The sequence below is a fragment of the Biomphalaria glabrata genome, chromosome 6 (assembly GCF_947242115.1).
Source record: "Biomphalaria glabrata chromosome 6, xgBioGlab47.1, whole genome shotgun sequence".
In the NCBI taxonomy this organism is placed as follows: Eukaryota; Metazoa; Mollusca; class Gastropoda; family Planorbidae; genus Biomphalaria; species Biomphalaria glabrata.
Genome location: NC_074716.1, coordinates 30,782,437 through 30,807,518, shown reverse-complemented (window position 1 = coordinate 30,807,518; position 25,082 = coordinate 30,782,437). Strand labels below are relative to the sequence as shown.

General features: G+C 36.7%; 1 protein-coding gene across 8 annotated transcripts in view; it reads right to left on the bottom strand.

Moving 5' to 3' along the window:
- Positions 1 to 25,082, bottom strand: part of LOC106069490 (uncharacterized) — a 76,069-nt gene that overhangs the window by 30,798 nt on the left and 20,189 nt on the right. For 7 of the 8 annotated variants that reach the window (XM_056031774.1, XM_056031779.1, XM_056031775.1 and 4 more), the window contains 3 exons: positions 24,610 to 24,669; positions 3,393 to 3,605; positions 259 to 393 (listed from right to left, as the gene is read on the bottom strand). In XM_056031774.1, coding sequence (XP_055887749.1) covers positions 259 to 393; positions 3,393 to 3,605; positions 24,610 to 24,669 — 408 coding nt within the window. The remainder of the gene's footprint in view (positions 1 to 258; positions 394 to 3,392; positions 3,606 to 24,609; positions 24,670 to 25,082) is intronic. The other variant, XM_056031780.1, reaches the window with a different exon arrangement.

Sequence of the window (25,082 nt, the reverse complement as noted above, 5' to 3'; positions counted from 1 at the left end):
AGATTAATTACATATATACACACACAGTATATATATATATATATATATATATATATATATATATATATATATATATATATATATATGTATATATATATATATATAATGCGGAGTGGGGTAAAAATCCCCCCCTCCCCACCGAAAATATATGACATGCCATTTGTGGGCCGATTTATATGGTAATGCCCGAGCCGATTTTGATACTCAGTCCGCCCCTGACTGAAAGGGAGGTCACTGAAAACAACTAGATCTAATTACCTCGCATAAGCAAAGCATCTTTTAATACTTTTCCTTTGCCAGGAGAGTTTGATTTCAAATACTCGTTTAGAAATTTTCGAGCATTTTCCATTTTCAATTTTGGATCTTTCAACTTCAATTCTTTTAAAACATGACCTGAAAAAATAAATGCAGAAAATTATTTCTTTAATCGATATTTTAATCGATATTTTAATCGATATTTTAATCGATATTTTCTTCTACGGTGCATTTAAATTCTATGTAATTATTTGTTTCGAGTTTTTTTTTAACTTATTTTATTAATTTTTCGGTTTCTTATTACAATTTGTCGTATCAGGAAGCAAATTCTTCATTGGAAAAGCAAAATGTTGAAAACCATAACCTAGACTCGTTTCTCGTAAACAGATACAGTGATTTTCTTAGAAATTTGACATTTAGTGTATATATAGTTTGGAAAAGAATTACTGGTTTATTGGCCACACTGGAAAAAACTCTAGTCCTACCGATATATTTTTTTCGAAATTATAAAAAAAAAAATCAACATTCACACCAAACTCACACTTTCTTAAGAGGGTTTTTATCAAACAGCTGCCCAAATGGGGTTAGTTGTTTTTTTTTTTTTGCCAATGACTTAACAAGCATCATTTAGGATTCTATGAAGTTTATTTTTATTCTTAGTGTTCAGATTGCCATACTAGGCAGCGATATTAAAACTTAAAATATTGCAGATGTGAGCGTGATAAAACATAGCCAAGGCCTTTTCACTAATGTTAAATGAGGACATTTTTCTAAGTAATCGTAATCTTTGCTGCTTTTTGTTTTGCTGATATAGCCAGTATTTGCAGTAAAATGTCGTTTATTGTCTTAGTTAGTGCCAAGGTATTTAAAAGTTTGCACTACTTCAATGTTCCCTTCAGTTACAGAAACAATATCATTTTCCTTCTTTTCCCTACGAAAATCTATGATTATTTCTTTGATTTGCATTTAGACTCATTTTGTACAGAACAGAGAGTGATCACTTCAATTGTGGAGCATATGAAAACTGCAGCCGAGTTTCCAACAATAAAATTGCCAGTACTTCCCATAACACAGTCGAAAAAAATGTTCCACAAGGACCGAATATTGCTCTAACTTTAAATGAACTTCGTAAAGTTTGGAAGGACATTGGATTTACAATGAGTAGAGAAGAGCTACTTAAACAAATTACCTGCAGTGTTGGAAAGGATTCCAGACAATTGAAAGTTAAAAAAAAAAAGGAAAAATGTGAATAGAATGTGAATAGAATGTGAATAGAATGTTTAATGTGTGTCTTGGATATATTTTTTTTTTCTGTTGCACCCGTGATCCAGTCTGAAGTTCCAATAGTACAAAGGCCATTACCAAGCTTTAGCATGGACTACAGTTGATTATTATACTAGTAACTAGCCGGATATGAACCACGGCCTGTGGGTCATAGTTAGAGTATTAATGATCTTTTGGATTGAAGTTAGATCTGTGTCAAACATGGAAAATGTTCCTTTCACATTTTTGTTTTAATTTTGCCACGAAAATAGAAGTAGAATGTGATAATGGGATTACCCGTTTAGCCGACATATTCATATCCAATATAAATTACTGTGAAAACGGGTTTACCCTATTTGTTGAAAAATTTCGTTCTTTAGTAGAGATACAATTAGGTATTCTTTCTCAATTTTTAAGGCCCTTCTGATGACGGAGGAGCAGTAAACATACACTACGGTCTTATCAAGATTGGTCAAACGGTTTTGATTTCTATTCGTGACATACATAGATGCATGCACAGGGGCGTACCCTCCCACCCGTCAAGCACTATTTCCGGTATTGAAAGCCAACAAAATGCATGTTCTGAGGTATCTACAGTGCATTATCCTGCTATTAAAATGTTTTATTTCAAAAACCTAATATGCTATTCTTACTGACTTAGACGCTCACGCGGCGTTCGGCGCATTTGGCGGCAAGCTGCTTCCAATAAAATCTGTCACTGGCAATGTCTGAAGCCTCTTCCCACTTACTCTAAGGACCTCCATGAATGTGTGGCGCCAAGTTGTACTAGGATGTCATCGCAACTCTTTATTATGCGTAATTCATTTTGTCGGAGAACATGTCCCGCAAACCTCATGTGACGCTCTTTCACAACCTTACTAAGAGGTCGACTCCCAGTTCGGCATAGGATTTCCTTGAATTATATCCGATCTCTATAACTGACTCCTAAAATCTGTTTTAGCCATCTTTGTTGAGCCACATTTAGTGTTTTTCAATTTCGGCAGATGACTATTCATTGCACTTTTTTAATGGAGCCCCGCCACTGGTAGAAATGTGTAACCTCTCTTTGACTACGCTCTTGGAATTAGGTGACTGTAGATTGCTTAGATTTTACATCAAAAAGGGAAGTTTTATAGTCAAAATAATTTGTTGGGGGGTTCTAAACTAAAAAATTTCTGGAGAAGTTTTTTTTAATTCAAAACCCCATATAGCTACGGTCATAGAATTTGGTGACTGTAGTTTCCTTTAGAATAATATTAAGGAGAGAAGTTTTCCACCTCAAAACTCTCTGTAGGGTGATTTTAAACTCAAAATCATCTGGAGGGATCTTAAACTTTTTTAAAAAGCCCTCTGGAGGAGGGGAATTTTTACTCAAAACCCCCCGTGTCTTGGCTACGCTCATAGATTTTTTAGTGTGAAATTTGCTTTTTTGTTTTTAAATTGAAGAGGTATTTTTCAGCATTAAACCCCACTAAAGGGGGGTATTCTCAAAACCCCGTTTGATTACGCTCATAGCATTATGAGTGTGTGATTTGCTTTTTTATATATTAAAGAGGTATTTTTTTTCTTCAAACCCCGCTGAAAAGGGGGGGGGGGGTTACGATCATTTATCGAAGCATTTATCTTCTTCATTTCTTGTACAATGCTCTTATTAGTTGTATACAATTCACATTTCAGGGCACTCAATTTAAAAAAAAAAATAATTGGGGATTTCGTGCTAAACTAAACAATGTCAAGGACGCCAACTAATAAAACCCAATGTGGTACAAAATGGAGAGCTTACTTTCTGTTAAGCTAATAAATTTAAAAAAAAACTCCAACTTTAAAAACAACGCTTATAGCTCTAAAGACTTGCTTTCTCTGTCTGCACTTACTTGGGATGATTGAATTGAAAATATGTGGACCTGTTATCAAGTCGTAGACACGTAGATTTTCTGCTATGAATGTGAAGTTTTTATTGATCAGTCTGTCGATCTCCTCGTTAGGTAGTTCCATATAGTTAGTACTAGGCAAACTGTCCGGTACCTCGCCATTAAAGGCCGCCATAGGATCCAAAAGTAATGGGCTTATAGAACTGTGATGAACGGCTGCTCAAAAGGAATAAATATTAAAATATATAAAATTCAAAGACATGACTTACAAACAAAAAAGTATCAGCTAATATCTGTGTAGCAACCCTACTTTTATTTTAGCCGGTCATAATGTTTCAATATAGATTTCATTATCACTTCCTTACTTCTGAATGCATAAAGGAGATTATATTAACAATGTAGTAACGAAGAAGGAAATTGATAAAGTTAACAACTGTTTAGAATTAGCGATTACTAAAGAGCAAGTCTGCAACACAACCCAATGAAAGCTGCTGGGCCTGATGGCATACAAGGGCGAATCTTAAAAGAATGTGCTAAACAACTAGCTGAACCTTTGCTAGAGATTTTTTCCACTTCATTACTAAACCATGAGATACCACCTATGTGGAAGTCTTCTATAATTGTACCTGTGCCAAAGGTTTCTAAACCAAAGGAAATGAATGACTTTAGACCTGTTTCACTTACTTCCATTGTGTCTAAATGTTTAGAAAAATTGGTTAAAATGTTTCTTCTGAATGATCTTTGTAGTAAGTTGGACCCTTTAAAACTTGCTTACCAAAAGGGTTAAGGTGTAGAGGATGCCATCCTAAATATTTTAAATTGTGTCTGCAAACATCTGGACTTACGGAACACTTATGTAAGATTGTTCTTTATTGATTTCTCATCAGCTTTTAATACCATACAACCTCATTTACTTGTTGAAAAAATGAAAGCGTTGAAGATTAGTCCATAAATAATACTATGGGCTACTGAATTTTTAACCAAAAGACCTCAGAGGGTTAGGGTAAACAATGTAATATTAAATTCACGCATAGTTAACACAGGGGCGCCCGAGGGGGCTTTGACATCGCCATTGTGGTTAATTTTGTACATCAATGATTTTCAAACCGATAGTTCTTTTTGCTCATTCACAAAATTCGCTGATGATGCGGCTCTTCTTGCCCTGCTCTCAGAGAGCTCAGACGTAACTGAGTATTTGAGAGAAATAGAAGACATCGAAAAATACTGTAAAGATAATTTTTTATTATTACATGTAAAAAAAAAAAAAGAAATGATATTCGATTTTCGTAGGGAAAAGAAGGAAAATGATATTGTTTCTGTAGCTAGAGAGACTATTGAAATAGTGCAAACCTTTAAATACCTTGGTACTATCCTAGAAAATAAACTAAATTTTACTGCAAATACTGATTATATCAGCAAAAAAGGCCATAAAGATTACGGTTACTGAGAAAACTGTCCTCGTTTAATGTTAGTGAAAAGACCTTGGCTATGTTTTATCACGCTCACATCTGCAATATTTTAAGTTTTAATATGACTGCCTGTTATGGCAATCTGAGCATTAAAAATAAAAATAAACTCCATAGAATCCTAAATGCTGCTGGTAAAGTCATTGGCAAAAAACAAACCTCATTTGGGCAGCTGTTTGAGACAAACATCCATAAAAAAGCTAAAAAGTTTCTAGAAATAAAAAATCACCCTTTGGGTCAGGATTTTTTTATTTTACCATCACTAAAGAGATACAAGACACCGATAGCAAAGACAAAAAGACACAAACATTCTTTTGTTCCCCTGGCAATCGAATCATTAAGGAGAAACAATTTTAGAAACTTTTCGCATGTAAATTATGAGTGAGTCTGGTATGAATGTACATTTTGTTTTTTTTTTCTAGTTGCAATGTTTTGCTTGATGTAATGCACAAATTGTAAGACAATTTCCTTACAATAAAGATTATTATTATTATTTTCTGTATCACATATACATTTATATCTGTAGAATGTTATAGATATTGTTACGACCCTATTGGCGGCGCAAAAGGGTTAACTATAGGCTCAGCTGACACACACGTGAATCATTCAGGTCAGCGGGGCCATGGACAAGGGACAGTACTACGATTACACGTCAATATGACCAATGTTATGGTCATGTGATCGAAAGCCTGCGTGTACGAGGACACAGTGTGTAGGAAAGCGGCAGTTCAAGACCGGAGAGCGTCGAGACCGGAACTGTTGGTCGGCCATGAAGTCGGTCCTGGTTGAGTCCTCATGTGTTGATGTACAAGTCCATAAAGAGAGACAGTAGAGTTTTGTACGGTGATGTACAGAGTGACATTTCTGTTGTTGATGTGTTTGATGCCAATTGTCTAGTATTGGCTGTTACCTACTTATTCACTCATTATTAAAGTACCCGATATAGTGGAGCTCTTGTTGTCAAGTTCTTGATGTGTTGATGTGTTGTGTTGTGTTTAGCAGTGTTTACGGAAGGCCTGATGATTAGGAAGAGAGATCGTAACACTGGTGTCTTGAAGTGGGATTTCCTATGGCTTCTGTAAAACTGCTAGATGAACTGAATCTGAAAGAACTGAAACAAGAGCTGAAATGGCGAGGACTGAGATACTAAGAAAGGAGCAACGAAACTCTTAAAGAACGTCTCCGGCAAGCCCTAGTGGATGAAGAGGAAGATCCGAACACGTACCTCTTTGAACTCAAACCCGATGTTGTAGAGCTCTTGATCACCTTTCAAGAGCAGATGTTGGCTGGCTTTCAGAATGTGATCAAGGGTGACTCGCAGAAAGAAACAGGTGAAGAAACAAGAGAAGAGACCGAGACCAATAGCTCAACCAACGCTTTTGCTACAGACGCCCATGACGTGAGTGCCTCCATCAGCCAGATAGAACAAGACAACGTCGTGTCTTACCTCAAGCCTGTAGCTGAGGACATTAAAGACATCTGTCAATCTGTCAGTGCTGATGAGAGGAACTCGAATCCTGATGGCTGCACCCAGATGTTTGGCAAGAACTTTGTGTGTCGAGCTTTGCAGGGAGAACGCAAACTCTAAGGAACCCATCGGCAAGGTCTGCACCCAACAGACGTTTGTCCTGCTGACGAGACCATAGTGAGAAGCCCTGATGATGGTCAAGTAAGTGAACTGGAGCCTGATGCTGAAGATGAGGGTCCTTCGCAAGTGGAGTGCTGCCAACTTGCTCCACTAGTTTGCCCTCTGGACAATCCTGAAGATGATGTGTGCCACTATTTCCCCTCCTGTGGACCTGATACCCATTCCCAAAACCCGTCTCTTGAAAGCCGTATGAAACAACCTGATAGGCCAACGATCTTGGTGACCCCAGTCCTGACATCCTATCCCTCCCCATGTGCTGGCTGGCTGCATTCAGTAGTGGATGGCAGAAGAGGGAAACGTTTGCTGGAGATGCGACCACGACGTCGGTGCAACCAGGTGAAGGTCAGCTGGAGCAGAAGGAGAAAGAGACATACGCTGACTACAACACAGATGGCTCCATCGAGATGGCAATATAAGCCTATTGTCGCCCCCACCGATAGACCTCCTCCTGCATCGATTCACCTCCACTGCCCATGTCGTGTGATAGATTTTGTCCGGGACGGACAAATCTGAGAAGGGGGCAGTGTTACGACCCTATTGGCGGCGCAAAAGGGTTAACTATAGGCTCAGCTGACACACACGTGAATCACTCAGGTCAGCGGGGCCATGGACAAGGGACAGTACTACGATTACACGTCAATATGACCAATGTTATGGTCATGTGATCGAAAGCCTGCGTGTACGAGGACACAGTGTGTAGGAAAGCGGCAGTTCAAGACCGGAGAGCGTCGAGACTGGGACTGTTAGTCGGCCATGAAGTCGGTCCTGGTTGAGTCCTCATGTGTCGATGTACAAGTCCAGAAAGAGAGACAATAGAGTTTTGTACGGTGATGTACAGAGTGACATTTCTGTTGTTGATGTGTTTGATGCCAATTGTCTAGTATTGGCTGTTACCTACTTATTCACTCATTATTAAAGTACCCGATATTGTGGAGCTCTTGTTGTCAAGTTCTTGATGTGTTGATGTGTTGTGTTGTGTTTAGCAGTGTTTACGGAAGGCCTGATGATTAGGAAGAGAGATCGTAACAATATGTTCGCAACAAATATAAATCAATTAACCGTGTCTCTTTTCTGGTACACTAGTTACTAAAATTACAAGAAAAAAATTCATGTTTGTTTATAATGGCTAATACGCACACTTTTTACAAAACGACTTTTTTTTTTGCAGAGACTTTCGCGCAGTAGCGTGGCGGCGGCTGTCATATATCGTAAAGATGGTCTCCACAAAAGTTTAATTTTACAAATCTTATATCCACTCACTCTGCCTGTCAGGTAAAAAGTTTGTACACGTTATTTCTCCCACACCTTATTTCGGATCAAGCTGAAATTTTGCACAATCATTTCATTAAAAAAATCAATTAGTCAACTAACTATTGGTACTTAATTATTTTGTTTGGTATCTCAAACAAGGAAAAGAAATCGTACTTGACTGATAAGGTGGTATAAGTTGAATTGGTCCCCTTTATACTTTGTAGAGAAAAAAGTTTAAAACTAACAATAGATAACTATAAAACCTATTTTTTAAAGCATTTTGCTTGCTCTAATGTTAATGCATTCACGCGAAGAGGCCGAGGACGCTGTAACCTTTGAGTCTGAATTCAGGTCGTTCACTTTTTTTTTTAAATAAATGCATTTAAAAAGCGGTCACCCAGATATTCCATTCTTTCTACCCCCAACCCTTTCCAAATAGTCCAGATAAGTGATAGGATCATAATGTAGTGAGAAAGCTAAAAGCATGAATTTGCGATAAACAAAAAAAAAAAAGCGTTTCGTTTCATTGGTTTAAAACTAGAATTAGTAAATTGGGCCTGAAGTATTTTTTTCATTATATATCTTTTGCATTTTTCAGTTCTCATTTTAAATTAAACTGACATTATTAGGCTGTGAATTTAAGTGTACCTGATAGAGAAAAAAATTCTGCACAAAAATACGGGTAGATGGGATCAAACCTGATAGAGGCTATAAAAAGAAAAGACCTGAAACAAGCGTCGAATACTAAAGATTTACAGTACTTTATTTGATGGTCTTTTATCCAAGGTCTGTGTATTTTTTTTAGGACTAGCTTAATTAAAGTACCCGGCATTTTCCGATACACAATTTCACACATAAAAGTAATTGTAGAAATAAAAATTTTAGTGGTTTTAAAACTTTTAATGATTTTTAAAAGGTGTTTTTAAAAAGGTGTTACTGTAATCAATTGTGAATATTCGTTTGTTAGGAATCTCAATGTCTATTTTGTGTCTGTTCTAATTTCTTGATGTTTTCTTGAGTAAAGGGGTCGTGCTTTCTCCTGATGTTTATACTTGATCTGCCGTTGTAAGACATTGGTCCAAAATAATGCAATGCTTATAAATAAAACAAAATCACATGTGAATATATGAATGAACTTGTTTTAGAAGTCCATTAATTATGGTTGCTTTGAAAAATTGATTTTACACATGCCATTGGCATTGTCACGATAGTCACAGATCTATAAAATCTAGTTATAATCTGTAATCTATATAATCAATATAATCATAAATATTCAATTTGAATTCGAATTGTAACTATAGAATCAGTATAGATCTACTTCTTTAAAATATATCTAGATTATAAATATATTAAAAATAGAATCTAAGATAATCAGAATTTACTCTAGACTGTAACTCTAGGTAGTCTAGATCTAGAGTCTTAGACTTAGTCTTGATTTTGGATTAGATTTAAGCCTAGTATACTACATAAACCTATATATACGTTGCCTTTATGGACCTCACCAAAGATTTCGACACGGTCGATGGTTTATGGAGGATTTAGGCCAGGCTCGGATGCACAATTACGTTCCTATCCACTCTCAAGCAGATTCATGTGGGACAAAAAGGCCAGACACAATGGTGACCTGTCTGATCATTTTCGTATAGAAAATGTCATGAAGCAGGGCTATGTACTTGCTACCTCGCTATCTTCTTTGGCGTAATGCTGGGTCAAATGAGGCAGCGATAGCACGTAGGCATCGACATCAGGTTTCATTTAGACGGCAATGTGTTCAATCTTCGACGTCTACTATCCCATACAAAAACAAAAGAAATGGTCATAACAGAGCTTCTCTATGCTGACGATTGCGCCCTGCTAGCCCACAATGAACTAGATCTCCTGATCGCGGTCAACGAATTCGCATACGCTGCCGCCTCTTTCTGTTTATCTATAAACCTCGGGAAAACAGAAGTCATGTTCCAGAAGTGACCCAATAAAACCTACTTACCCAAAGATCACCGTTAATGGTCATCCCCTTAACGTGGTAGACCACTTCACATATCTAGGAAGCATAGTATCGATTATCGAATGACACCTTGCTTTTAAGTAAGTTGATAACCGTCGGGCCAGGGCTAGTAGTGCTTTTGGACTCCTCCACGTGAGAGTTTAGCGGAATAGATCGCTCCGCCTGCCTACAAAAAAAAAAGTGTCTACCAACCCTTCTATATGGATCTGAGACATGGGTATTATACAGGAAACAGCTAAGACTACTTGAACGCTTTCACCAAAGATGCATGGACATACTGTGTCAAGACTGCAGTACAAACAGCGATGTCCTTGCGAACGCCGGTATGGACAGTATAGACTAGTATAGAAGGACTTATTATGGTCCGACAGTTACGCTGTTCATGGCACATATCCCGTATTGGGGACGAACGTATACCAAAAGCAGTCTTTTTTGGTGAGCTAAAATGTGGTCGATGTAACAGAGATGCCCCACAGAAAAGCTTTAAAGACCAGCTTAAGCGCCAACTTGCCTTAGGAGACATAGAAGAGAACACCTGGTTGCACGCGGCCTCAGAACGAGACAGACAGCTGGAGGTCACTCACAAAGGCCGCGGTATGCACATTTGAGACCAAAAGAAAATCCGCTGTCGAGGACAAAAGCAGACGGCGAAAATAAAATCTTAATCGACCACAGGTGGACTATTGATATGCTTGCTCTGACTGTGGCAAAATATGTAGGTCACAGCTGGGGCTGCGTATCCATCGGAAATATTGCATTCCTCATTAATATTCGGACTCGATGACAAGCCTTATAATTATTATATTAGTATATTAGGTCTTTGCGTTGAAAAGAATATATATTAGTAGAAGTATATTCAATACTGTATAGATAGCAATTCTACTGAGTCGGATCTAGACTAGCTACATAATTTTTCTAGATCTAAATATAGATTCTATATAGAATAATCTAGATAGTAGATGTGTGCCTATCCTAATTAATAAACCTTAGTCAAGAAGAGCTAGATCTAGACTAGTGACAATCTAGTCTCAAGATGGCAAGGTTTGAAAGGGTTATCCTTTGTTTAAGAACACAATAGACAATATTGTTGGAAAACAGAGGTCTCTACGGAGGTAAGACACTTCCGGGTTTGAGATGCCCTATTATCAAATGGTTGAAGGTCATTTATACACGACTGTATGATATTAAAGCGACATTGAAAGGGTTCTACACCAATGGTTCTCGAAAGTACATTTTTCTAATTTCAATTATTAATCATCTGGGTATTTATCATCGATAATTTTATGACCAGCTCAGCCTTAAGCTATTAATAGATTCTTGTTTTATTGACAAATTCCATGAACCCTATCATATTAACAAAGGAGTACGCCTGCGACTTTCTGTTTGGAAGACGCGAGTTGGTTAGAAAAAGTGATGTATCAGTAACAAACTACAATTATATATAAAATTGTGCCGAGTATCTTAGAAATAGAGAAGCGCTGACCAAGTTTAACGCTTTCAGATGGATCGCACAGAAAGATGATCTATCTTGGAAAAGGTTCCACAAAGCCTGAAATTATTTATTAAATTATTGTGTGTATGTGTAGGCCTACATTGTGCGTAGATTGTGTGTATACATTGATATGCACTAATGTCTAAGTTCTTGAAAGCTCTAAAAATTATAATCCTGTTCTATTCAAACCCCAAAATCAATAATCAACATGTGTCCTGCCTTCGCTGCCCAAATATCTAGTCACCTTAGCCTAGGTATGGCCACCTTTGCTAGAAGATAAATATTTCAAAACATGAATCGAGTCTGATGTATAGAAACGCAGAAGAAAAGCGGAGAATGCAAAGAGGGGCTTGATTAAATTCCGTCACTCGTCAGCATTGATTGTTTTCAACCCAAGAAGTCACATTTCGTTAATTTATTTAGATCTACATGTTAATTTTTATTTTTCTATTTTAGTTAGGGCCACCAAATTTACTTCGACCGGGGCCTCCAGTGCCCTAAGGCCAACCTTGCACTGGCATAGACTAAAAATAAGTTGACCTAAATTCACTGATATCTAATATACAATCAATAATAATTAAACTGTATTACCTTTCAAAAATAAATGAAAATATTGAAGATGAACACACAATGAAACTGAAACCTAGGCTGAAAACAATGGACGAAGCAGCTGCCGAACAATCACAAATGTGTACACTAGTCTACATAAGTGTTATTTATCGTTTCTTTCCTAGACTACACAGTTTCACAGTTTGAATAGGTTATTAAACATAGGCCTACTCTAGATCTACATATCCGGGAATCTATCTACAACAATGTAAGCCTATTTTGAGACAGAAATAGTAATCGACATGTTTATAGCTCATAGACACAGGATAGAGCCTGTGTATCGATTAGTATCGATTCTAATGTTAATACAAGCGTTAATACAAGCTTATCATCATGACAAAAGAATAGATCTATCGTGGCCTTAACACACTACTCAGATATAAGTTTAACTTTGTAATGTCATTTATAGACTTAAGTTTGTGTTTAAAAAAAGAAGCAATTTTTTTTTTTAAATTTCATTTTAGGACTGTATTCCTTCCCTTTCAGTTCAGTTTCCTGGAAGTCAACTGTTTCACTTTGACAGTAGTTCAACCCGTACTAGGCCTACTTCTAGGCTTCTACACACCATACTAGGATGTTGTAGGTTATTATTGAATGATGAATGGTTACTTTAAATGAACACAAACACACACACTTTTATATATATATATATATATATACACTTTTTAGCAGCCCCCGAAAGGGGAAAAGACTCTATTGGTTTTGTGTGGAATGTCTGTCTGTCTGTCGTCCCGTTTAGATCTCGTAAACTAGAAAAGAGAGCGAATAACTTTTTAGACCATTCAGAGTTCTGATGCAATGGGTACTTTTTTATTTTCTGAAAGCGAAAAATCTAATTTTTTAAAATCACTTATGCAAGCAGTTTTTTTTCATAAAAATACACCACTTTTACAACTATTCACTGTTACTATTAATAGTAACAAACAGAGGAGGCCCTCTAGAAGGGGAGATTCCATTTACCATATTTTTAACATTTTATGCAAATGGTTTTAGATTTTTTGTCAAATTTTTTTAATGCCATTTCTATTGCTAATATAAGCTACTACATTTACACAAAAAAAGTTTTCTTATTTTTTTAAAGAGAAAAAATCTATTTAGTATGCATATAAGTTGGGCATGATTTAAAACATCAATTAATAAATAGTTTTTCATATTGTAGCGTGAACTGCCACAGTATAGTAACACAAAGAGTACACTTAACTATTTTTTTATACTTTTTTTTTTACGGAAATGTGCTATTCTTGAGGATTTGAATAAGAGATTGACCCTTTACAAAACAATTAGATCAATTAGATATTCATTATAAGACATCAGTTAGGCCAGGTTCACATGTGACTTCACATTTACTTTCACCTATCCTTTGGTCTGCTGGGGCACCACACAAGATCTGTCAATCTTCTTTCTCCATTCTTCTGCCTTTTTACCTTCCTGGCTGGACCACTTCGGGAGCCGATTTTGAGTTTGTGTTTCCACACAAACTTTCTTTGTAACCTTGTTTTAAATTATTTTTTTTTACAAAATTTTTGACGCTTTGAATAAGAGATTGACACTATACAAAACAATTAGATCAATAAGATAATCATTAATGAAATCGGTTAGGCCAGGTTCACATCCAACTTCACCTTCACTTTCACCTATCCCTTTGTCTGCTGAACAGTTGGGGCACACCACATGAGATCTGTTAACCTTCTTTCTCCCTTCTTCTCTGTCATTTGCCTTTGATAAAATTTCATTTTGATGTTCTTTCTGAAAATATTGAAACCTGCCTATTTACATGCCTGGGTGGACGACTTCGGGGCCCGATTTCGAGTTTGTATTTCCACACAAACTGTCTTTGTAACCTTGTCATTATTTTGTTACGAAAATAAAAATAGTATCAAGATGGGTTTACCCGTTTAGCCGATATATTCATAGGTCATAAAAATACTGTAAAAACGGGTTTACCCGATATGTTGTAATGTTTCGTTCTTCAATAAAGATAAATTTAGGTATTTTGTTTGTCTGTTTTCATTGCCGCCCCCTCCTTTTCCGGAGTTGTTTGCGGGGGGGGGGGGGGGGGGAACGTTAAAAATAAACTACGGTGTCCTCCATAATCTAATGATCCAAGGAACATTTTTGCCAAGTTTTAGTAAGATTGGCCAAACGGTTTTGATATCTATGCACGATGTACATACATACATACACACGTTTACCGAACATTCAATTATATACATTATAATCTTAATTCAGAAATTATACGAAATTATGTATATATAACCTAAATTCTGACTTATGTTGAGTATTAATTAGACTGTAAATTATTATATAGTTTGTCCATCGTGGTTCGATATGACCACTTTGTCATCCAGGGGGCTGAGGGCTTTGTACTGGGGTTTTATGCCTCCTCATGTGGCTGGTGAGACCTATGTGAGCCCGGAATATTCGGCTGCACACTGGGCAGGTTATTCCAGCTGGAGCTAGTGTCGTGGGCCTTGCTTGTCTTCTCTGGCGTTTTTCTTCTGCAAGTGTTGTTCTCTTTTCCTCAGCAACCTGTGCGCCAGTTTTCACAGCGCGACACCATGATGCTCTGTCGTGTGCCTCTGTCTCCCAGGTGGCTGAGTCTATGCTGAACGCCTTCTTTGACCGCCTTGCGAGCGCTTTCCTTCGCTTAGTTGGCCATACAAGAGTTGTTTAGGGATGCGGTGGTCTTCCATTCTGTAAATAGTACTTTCCTGGCGCATACATTTCAGATATACAGTATTTATGTACGGGAAAATTACATGTACTGACAGGTTGCGTCCTGACGTAGTCTGTAAAATGTAAAAATACAAATCGGAACTAAAGTAGACGCAATGAATCATTTACTACTTGAGCGTCTAACAAACACACTCTATATTTGTTAATGAGAACACACTCTATAACGCTCGAACCACTGGCTAAGTAATGCGTTAAGAAGATCATGTTTTGAAACCTGCCAATCCAATCTGTTGCATTGGTATGAGCCTATTATTTACTACCCGATTAAACCCCCCTCCCCCGAACAGGGTTTCAGTATTATTTACAAATCAGATTCTAGTTTAAAACTTTTTATAACAGCGTGAAATAAACGATTTGTTTTAAAAAGGCAATAGGCCTATTCATTCAAATATATTGCTAGAACTAAATTTATAATGGAACTAGTTTGGACTTAATGACTTCAACAACAGAAGGTTGTCTTATGGGACAGATAAAGAGAAAACACCTGAGACATTTAGACACATGATACGTAGACGACTTTTGAAATGTTTTCTTTAAGGAACCTCTTCTCATAGAGAGACAGGTACGTAGGGACAACCTCATGTCAAGCTACTTTATAACCGGTCACTTTATCCCCTTTCACTTCATCACCAGTTACTTCACCCCCGGTCATCCTTATGTATGTATGTATCACCTGTACCTAGGATTATTTATTTTATATCAATTCAAGAGAAATATTCAGCGTTGAGTTGCTTCATTTTGTCCTAGAGGGTGTGTTAGGTAAATTTGTAGGCACCTCCAAACCCGCGTATGTCAGATGATTGTGGAGACAATGCACATCTCACCAAAATACAATCGTGATAATGATTATCAAAGTTTTCGAAACGTTTAAAAAGTTTCACAATCAATGGCTTTTGTGTTTCGAGTCTCTTTATTCTGCATTTAATGGTCAGTGTCGGTTGTTTTAAGAATAAATAGATAAAGACGACGTTACAGGTACAAAGGAAGTCAATGATTAGAGTCATATTAATTCTGGAAAGTCACGAATATAATGCAGAAAGAAAATTTAGAAAAAAATTCCCCTCAAAAGAAAATAACAATAGATGCAACGCATTAAAGAATGCATGATATTGAAAAGCAGCCTTTGCAAATACTTTATGTCTCGCTTTTGAAAGATCCCAAATAGTTTCTTTGACACCCAAAAAAGGGTATTTGTATCAATTAGTAAAGGCCATTTCAAAATTTGAGTGAAATAGAAAATAAATCCTTGAAAATGTATAAGCACACAAATACTTTCACAAACCATTCGATTCTACACCAGATTCATACCGAACAAATCACTATTATTAAAACTTCTGTTTTTTATATATCTCATGTTGCAATACATGAACATTTTCTGGGGGGTTTTGCCCATAACTGATAGAACTGGAGAAGGACTTTGTAATGTCGTAATAGAAAAAAATGCAAAGTCAAAATTGGAAATAAAACATCTAGGAGAGGGCATGAGGGATACGATAACGGTGTGAATATGAAAAGAACAAAAAAGAATGATCTACAAAAATGTATTTAAATTAACGGGGTACAGTGTCCAGTTCAGACGTAATTTATTTCTTTTACTAGAAAAAAAAAAGTGGGGGGGCGACATTTTTTATTTTCACACGCAGGCGGCCACAACCCTCGCGGCCGCCATCTATGTATGTATGTATGTATGTATGTATGTATGTATGTATGTATGTATGTATGTATGTATGTATGTATGTATGTATGTATGTATTTATGTATGAATGTATGTCCTGAATAGAAATCAAAACCGTTTAACCAATCCTGATAAAATATGGCATCAATGTTCTTTAGATCACGGCTAAGACCGTAATGTATTTTAAATAACCAGAAGGCCCTAAAAAAATAAAATAAAATAAAAATAAATCATTTATCTCCATTGAAGAACGAAACCTTGAAACTAATCGGGTAAACTGGTAAATAATATAAAATCAGTGAGTCATTAAATAATGTAATACCTTTCAAAAGAAACGAAACAATGGCTAATGAACAAACAAGAGACAAAACTGAGATAAGATCTGGTCCGGAAATATTTGACGAAGCTTTGACAATAGCATACACAAAATCAAATCTGCGTACACTAGTCTACATGGTGGTTTTGATCTCGTCATTTCTAGAACTACACAGTTCAAAAGGGCATCAAATCCAGTCTACATCTACATTACTGGGAATCTAGCTACAACTCTATAATTACACTACATAAAAGGTCTACAGCTCTTGGACCTAAGTTAAGGTTTCTTTTATAACCGATTGGGTAATGTGTATTGCATTAACACGGACTAATGACGAGGGTAACACAGTAGATCAAGTGTGACGGTGGATTGACCTTGATGAACTACACGTATATTGTAAATAGTTATGACATTTATTAGCTTTTATTTGTGATTATGAACAAAAGTAGATTACAAAGAGAGTCTCATTTTTCAGACAAACTCAGAGAAGTCCCCCAAGGGTTCACCCTTGTGTCCTCTGACAAACAATGCAGATAAATAGCAAGGTTTCTCACGAATATCACAACTTTCATAAGATATAAACTACAAACTATTTACAAATTGATCCTGCCTCTCAACATCTATCTATATATATATATAATTCCCTTCGTCGCCATCCATGCGGGACACCACGCACGCACGCCGACTCTATAACCCTCGAGGAAAAGGTCATGGAAAGATAACTCTTTTTTTCTGCAAGTCAGACTAGAGTTACCCAACGTAACTTTCGCGGGGAAAGAGAGCATGGCTCAGAAAAAAAAAAGAGGATGTGGGGGGGGGGGGGAAACAAGTAACCCTTTTCTTTACATTCTATATTTGACTACATTTATGTGTGTATTTTTTACACACGTCAATATCTGGGGTCATTAAAATAGATGCATGTTTTTTCTGTAGCTTTGTTTTGATTTTGCCCCTTCCTATTGCCCTTCGTTTCCTAACCATGGCCACAGCTTCACATATATTTCGTGGAGTCAACAGGTCTTTCAATGTAGTCAAAACGATGCATCAGGTCACTGTTTATTTCTACGAGTCGCATATTTCTGGGAAAATGTCATCGACGAAACTGTTGCTCTCGAACTTCTCATGACTGCTGTAAGCTTTATTTATGAAAATTGGGATAACTAGGGCGACGCCCTGTTCGTTGTTCGTACTCACGGAAGCACAGTTATACACTCTGCTCGACTATGCCCTGCCTACATGAATATTTCCAGCGTTTATGGTGGCGAGGCTGAAATTGTGGCATGACCCTGCCCAAATTTACAATCCGTTCCTTCTTTTCATTCACTCACAGTCATTTACCCATTCGGACAAATGTTTCTTTCAGGAAGAGTTCACCCGTCACTAAATAGCGGCGTATGCTATGCCGCGGGTCGACTAGTATAAAATATTCATTTATAGCCTTACAGCCTGATCCAACACATGAGGCATTTCATGTATACTGACTAAATACGGCCAGATTGCATGGACTTTCAACATTCAGCCTGTTATGTGTGCTAAACAGACAAGAGGGCGTATTAATTTCTTTGTGAAATAGTTACAAATTAACTTCAACAAATTTGAATATAATTATAACTATACAAAGATTCAACTTGAGATATGGTAGCAGCACAAAGGAAATGATCATTTCAACTGAATTGTGCCGATGTGCAATAAAATCTTTAATCCAGAATCCACTCTCACACACGTGACTTCTATTAATATTAATTATGGTAGACAATGTCTTGTTTTAATTAGAAACCCGTACATTTAAAACAACCGCTTTCTTTCCTGGTTGTTACCTTGAAAACACAGATACACCACTCCACAACAAGATGTAACCTAACTTCATCTGCATTTCATCTAGAGGCAACAAAACTTCATCAGTCTTAATAAATTTTGGTCTAACGACTAAAAAGAATTTTTTAGCTCACGAATATTCATTACTGTTATAATAAAATAACAATTTTTAAAAAAGAAAAAAAAAACACTCACAAAATTCAACAAATGATAACATTGTTATAATCTCATTATTATTCCAAAAGCAACAACATTGTTCTAACAATAAAAATAGTTCTTTATTATTATGATAAAAAGAGAATCTCATGTGGTATAGTGTTACGTGTATTACGAAAGTGTATAAAAATCATGAGAGTGATAATGAGACAATAATAGGGGGGAAAATGTGTTAAAGCAACTTAGGGAAACATTTTTAGTACAACAGAAGTAGCTCATATTGAAAGGATTACCCTTTTGTCCAAGTCAAAAATAGTTAAATTCAACTAACATTGTAAGGAAATCGAAGCCTACGACTAAGAAGTTACATCATCATGCTGACAGTGTTTACAATATAACAATTTAAAAGAACAACTAAAAATGTTTGTATTTAAACTAAAAGGGTCATTAAGTCTAGGTTTAAATTACTGAAAGAAATCCTTTAGTGTATGCTTACTAGTGGGCAATATTACCCTTCTATGTTTAAAATACTCAAACAAGTCATTTAATGTATGTATAAACTGAAAGAGGTCATTTAGTCTATGTGTAAAATACTTAAAGTAGTCATTTATGCCATGTATAAAATACTAAATGGTATCATTTATTTTATGTTTAAACTGTTAGTGATTTAGTCTATGTCTCAAGTGTCTATGGTCTTTTATTCTATGTTTAAACAAAAAAAAAGTCATTTAACCTGTGCTTCAACTGAAAATGGTCATTTTGTCTATGTTTAAAATACTAAAAGAAGTCATTTAGTCTATGTTAAAGATATTGAATGAGATCATTTAGTCTATGTATAAAATACTGAAAGAAGTCATTTAGTCTATGTATAACCGAAATATATCATTTAGTCTATATTTAAAATACTGAAAAACAAAGTCATTTAGTCTAAATTTGAAATACTGACACAATGATATAGTGCTGAGCCATTGGCAACTCTCTCTTTAAATATTGCCCATAGATACTGAAAACGAAACTGAAACTAAATCTAGGCTGTCACCAGTGGACGAAGCTTAACAGTGGCCAGAACATAAACTCAATCCAAACTGTGTATACAAGTCTACCTGCAGGTAGTTGACTCCCGCAAGCACGTTGCCCTGCCTCATTGTGGCGCTAGCGTGGAAACGGCCATTAGAGGAAGTGGTTAGGCTAAATGGGTAACAACACAGGGCTCCCGTGGGGATGCCCACGGGTAGACGAGAGTCCACCCATTGCACGGGCGGGGTTGTAATAAAGTCCCCACAAACCTGTCACCAATCCATGCGCTGTTCCTCAAAGGGACCGTTACATAAATCGCGGGTCCCGCACAGTTAGCTTGGTACATTGAAGGAAAATGGCAGAAGATCCCGGTGTATTCTCGGATTAGGCCGTGTCTAGCCCACGCGTTGGGGGCCAAATGCATCGGTCAACAGCAATGCTTTACATAGGCATTGTCTAGGGTCTCTCCCAAACAGAACAGGTTTTTTTTTTTTTTAATGTTTGGCGTCCAAGCAGGGTTTTTTTTTCAAACTTAGGGCTCGAAGAGCCTTCGGCTCAGCCCTTAGACATCAACAAGGTAGTTGACTTTCGAGCGGATCTAGAATTTTTAAATGTGTGTGTGTGGGGGGGGGGACGATTTGTTACAAACCTTAACCCTAACGCTCAGTAAACCCTAACCCTATGTATAACCGCATTCTCTCTCTCTCTCTCTCTGTCTCTCTTTCTCACACACAAACGCACGCACATACATAGATACATATATATATATATATATATATATATATATATATATATATATATATATATATATATATATATATATATAAATATATATATTTCCTTGGGGGTTCCAGGTTAGTGCTTGCCTTGTTATGTTGGATGTAGGTTTGCGGAGGATGTAAAGCAAATGCCAAGCAGATGGGCAAGACATGGGGACAGTTGGAGAGACTCGCTCAGTACTGAGATGCCTGGAGAAAGCTGGTTTGTTGTCTTTGCCCAAGAAGGGACCACAGGCAGAGATAATATATATATATAATTTATCAGAGAAAAACAAAAATTGATCTACATTACCATCAGAGCAGTGTTTCTTTATCTTCGGCAAAGAAAAACATTACTATGGTGACTTTTTACAGCTTCAGCTAGGGTTCGAAGCGGAGCCTCGACTACAAGTGTATTCTCGTATTCGTAACTGCAAAAACGCTTTCTCCTTAAATCTAAAGCTTATTATTGATCCTATTAAAAAGGCATGTAATTAAGCAAAATGAAGTAACGTGATGGCTAGGGCTGATATTGAATTGTTATTGACAAATAGCGTGCTGCGTAAGTATATCTTTATTAGGCGTATTTATCGTAATATTATCTTCATGTTAGGCGAGACCTCTTGTAGTAGACCTGTCTTTGGTCAGAATAAGACGTCAACAGAGCGATGGTTAAACTGTGAAGTGGATATTCGACCGTTTTGATGTGCGCAAAATGTCTCATTTTTAAGAAGATTTTGAATAATATTTTTACTTGAAAATATTCTTATAAAAATTTAAAGGCGCTAACTGCATGGCAGATACAACCGATTTCTTCCTTGAAAAGAAAAAGATACCCCACAGATTGATACAAATGATTTAGATTAAGGCTTTGAGGGTTGCCGCTGAAAACAGAAATTGAAAAAGACGTTTCTTTATAAATGTTTAATTTTGCTCAATATATATATAATTTTTTTTACAGAACTATAATTCAAAGCTCTAAATAAAAATAAAATTTGGAAGAGGGATGAGAAATTAAGTCACCATTAGATTTTACTATACATTTTGTTGTTGTTGTTGTTTTTTTAGGATTCAATTCTTAACGTTGAGTTATTATTCCAAAGTATTTATACAATAGAAGAAAAAAAATATTTATGTTCAAAAGTCATTTCAATTGTTACTCTTATACCTAAACGTTTCTCGCAATTCTTCATTTTTCGAAACAAAGTCTTCCTTTAAATAATTATGACATGCTCAATTACATCTTCTTTGTCTCCATAGTGGACTAGTCTATTTCAACAGTTAGGTTTTCGTCGGAAAAGGGGAGGGGACAGAAGAGTGACGACGATTAATCATGTAAGAGTCCTCTCTACATTTTATAATTATTGCTAATAATTGAATTCTATGTTTCAGATTTGGGGGCGACTCGATTTACAAGAATTTAATATACAGCATATGTAACTAATATGGGGGACAGATTTTTTGTTAAAAAAAATTTGTATCATTTCACTACCAATCTCTTTCAATTGAAATTTACTTATGATTTAATTTGACATTAGACTGTGGCGCGACATAATATACCAATGGATTCAAATATAATTAACTTACTAATATTATATAGATATTCAGCACATTTTCTCCACTAACTTTGATTTCTGCATTAAAATTGTACCGACCCTTCCACTCAAAGGGTTAGGGTAAGGAGGAGAGTAGATGCAATCGCCCCCCCCCCTCCTAAACGAATCGGCCACCATAACAGAAGGGAAGCGACAGATTAGAAAAATGATATTATATAGATATTCCACTAATTTTGTTCACAAACTTGGATTTCTGCAGCCCCCACCACTCAAAATGTTTGGGAGGGCAGGGCAGTAGATGTAGTCGCCCCCCCTACACCCCACCTAATCGACCAATATACCAGAAAGGGGCGACATAATATAAATATTAGTTAGAATATTAATAAAAGGGTTATGTCATAAAGATATTTAACCAATTCTGTTAACAATATGTGATTTCTACACACACAAAATAGGACCGCCCCCACTCCAAGGGTAAGAATCGGGAGGGGGCAGGATCGATGCAATCGCCCCCCCCTCACCAAATTTGCCAACATACTGAGGGGGCAGCATAATCTAAAAAAAATGGTTAAAATAAAAATAATTAATAAATATTATTAACATAACTAAAGAATTCGTATAAAAATTGTGTAATTTCTCTAATAAAACTCGCCCCCCCCCTCTCGAGGTGGGTCGGCCGAGTGGGGGGGGGGGAGGGTGATCGCTCCTACCACCCTTCCCCTTGATCCGCCAGTGAGTAGACCCCTCCTTTCTAGAGCTACACAGATACCAATAGACATTAAACATAATGTAGATCTGCATAGCATATAGTACGTACAATGTGTATAAAAAGGTAGAACAGTAAAACTAAACACTTCGTGAGAGTCTTCCGTAATGAATGCTCTAACAGTGACTTAAAGATGACCACTATTTTTCTTGTGTTTTTCCAGTTTTTCTTTGTCTCCGAAGGGCTTATTGCACGTGCTACACCTCCGAACATCAGACGGTCGGTTGTTAGCTTGAGGTGTGTGGCTACACTCAATCATGTGTCTTTTTAAAGTTTCATTGTCTTTAAAAGGTTTTTTGCAACTTGGACATCGGGGCCGACCATGATCCCCTTTTGCACCGCACATTGTCTCGATATGATGCTGCAGTTTTTCATCGATCACAAATTTCTTCTTGCCGAAAGGACAAGTACAAGCTTTAATTTCTTTCAAACTCTCGGCATTGAGCTCATCATAAGATCTAGTTGACTTTCTCATGGCTTCTTGTTTCTTCAATGAATTTCTGAAATCTTCTGGTATTTCACCGTGCTCTGTTGTTCTGGGTGGCTTTTTGTCAGTTTGAGTCCTTAATTTGTTTGGTGGAGATTGGTATTGTGGTTTCAGAGTCTCTGAATGTGGTTTAGGGACAAAGCTTCCAGTATTTTCTGATAGATCTGTATGCGTTCTGGACATCGTATTCCTGTCCTCTTGTGCTTTTGCTGATTTCTTTGATTGCTGTGAAGTTTTATTTTTGGCAGGCGCTACAAAATCCTCTGAAGTTTTGGTTTGACTCTTCACGTCTTTGTGTTCTTCTTTCAGTTTTGTACTTCCGGTTTTCAAAGTTTGAGGAATTTCGTCTTTTTTTTCATTGACCACAGGAATCGTATAAGCCTTTTGTGTGCATGCTATTGTATTAGGGCTTTGAAATCCAAACTGACGAGTTTTCCTACCAGCTCGAGGGTGTTCGTCCTCTAAAGAATGGTATCCACGATTGTCAAAATCAGAATTTTTTAAAGGTCTATCATTTCTACCTGTCGGATTTCTAGGTGTGTCTGTGGTTGATGGATACATCATTTCCGGGGCGCTGACAAACGTAGAACCATGTTGATTTACTACGGTAGAGTTGCCCTCATCGTAACAGCAGTATTCTTTTTTAGACATTTGAAAGCCGAATTCTTTGGTCTTAAAGCGAGTTCTTGATGCAATGGGACCATCATTCATCATTGGACCATCATTCAGATTATTCCATGGAATGTTTAATTGCTTCTCACTGGAGTAGAAATCATGCTTCTGATCTGAAAGTAAACGCAAGGACTTGAGTTACTCTTGGATGATCTTCATATAGACTTTTTAACATCGACAAAACAATTATTAAACTTTTTTATACAGCAACCTTCAGCAGTCTAATTTATTTTGCCATCACCTGCTGGTATGGAAATACTTCACTGGCACAAAGACTTAGACTAAATAGACTAATTATAAAAGCATCGCATATCACTCGAACACAGCTTCCATCTCTTGAAGAGCTTTTTCATGAAAGATGCCTTTCCAAAATACTCTCGATTCTTAAGGACAACCTACACCCATTAAACCACTGTTACATAAGATCTGAACGAAGTGGTCGTCTCCTTTTCATTAGGACTAAAACAGAAAGATTTTAAAACTCCTTTATCCCACTGTCGGTCAGAGTGTTACTATAAGATCAGATGTCGTCATCGAGAAGTTCATAGAAGTCAAACTCATAAAACGCTGGTTGTGAATGTGTGTGTGTTTCGTGAGTGAATGTTGTTCGAATTTTTCATCTATACTTTTATTGTACAGTAGTTACGCTGATGTTGTCAATTGTAGTCAAACTGAATTTCCATTTGTAATAGTAAGTAATATTTAAGATCGCAGCTTCAAATCTAACATAATATACTCATACAAACGCGACGTCTAGATGTTAATTTAAACAGATATCGATAATTATCTTCTCACCTGCATTAGGATTATCCTGACCCGCATAGTCATCGCCCTCTACTGGTCCAGACATGTGCACTTAACAAGAAAACAATACAGGTGAGAATAAGGTATAGATTTAACAAATTACATTCTGTCTGTCTGTTTTTCTGTTTGTCTGTCTGTCTGTCGACTCAATTATCTATATAAATATCTATCTTTCTTTTCAATATTATCTTCTAAAAGTACATTTGGTGTAGACTATCAGACATAGCAGGTGTTCACGCTGTCTTCTTTAAAAAGTTTAATCAATTCACGTTCAGGAACATTTGGTGTACCGTCTTCTTTCTAAATCTGGATCTATAAGCCTATCAGTAGAAATGTTCAACTCTCAGTACATTCATACCTTCCCTTAACCATGAAATGTTCCTTTTTTTAAAAAAATCTATCTTTCATTAGTTTGGCAAAGTGCTTTTACGGTCCAATGCTCCACAGGGAGTCAAAAGAGCTAA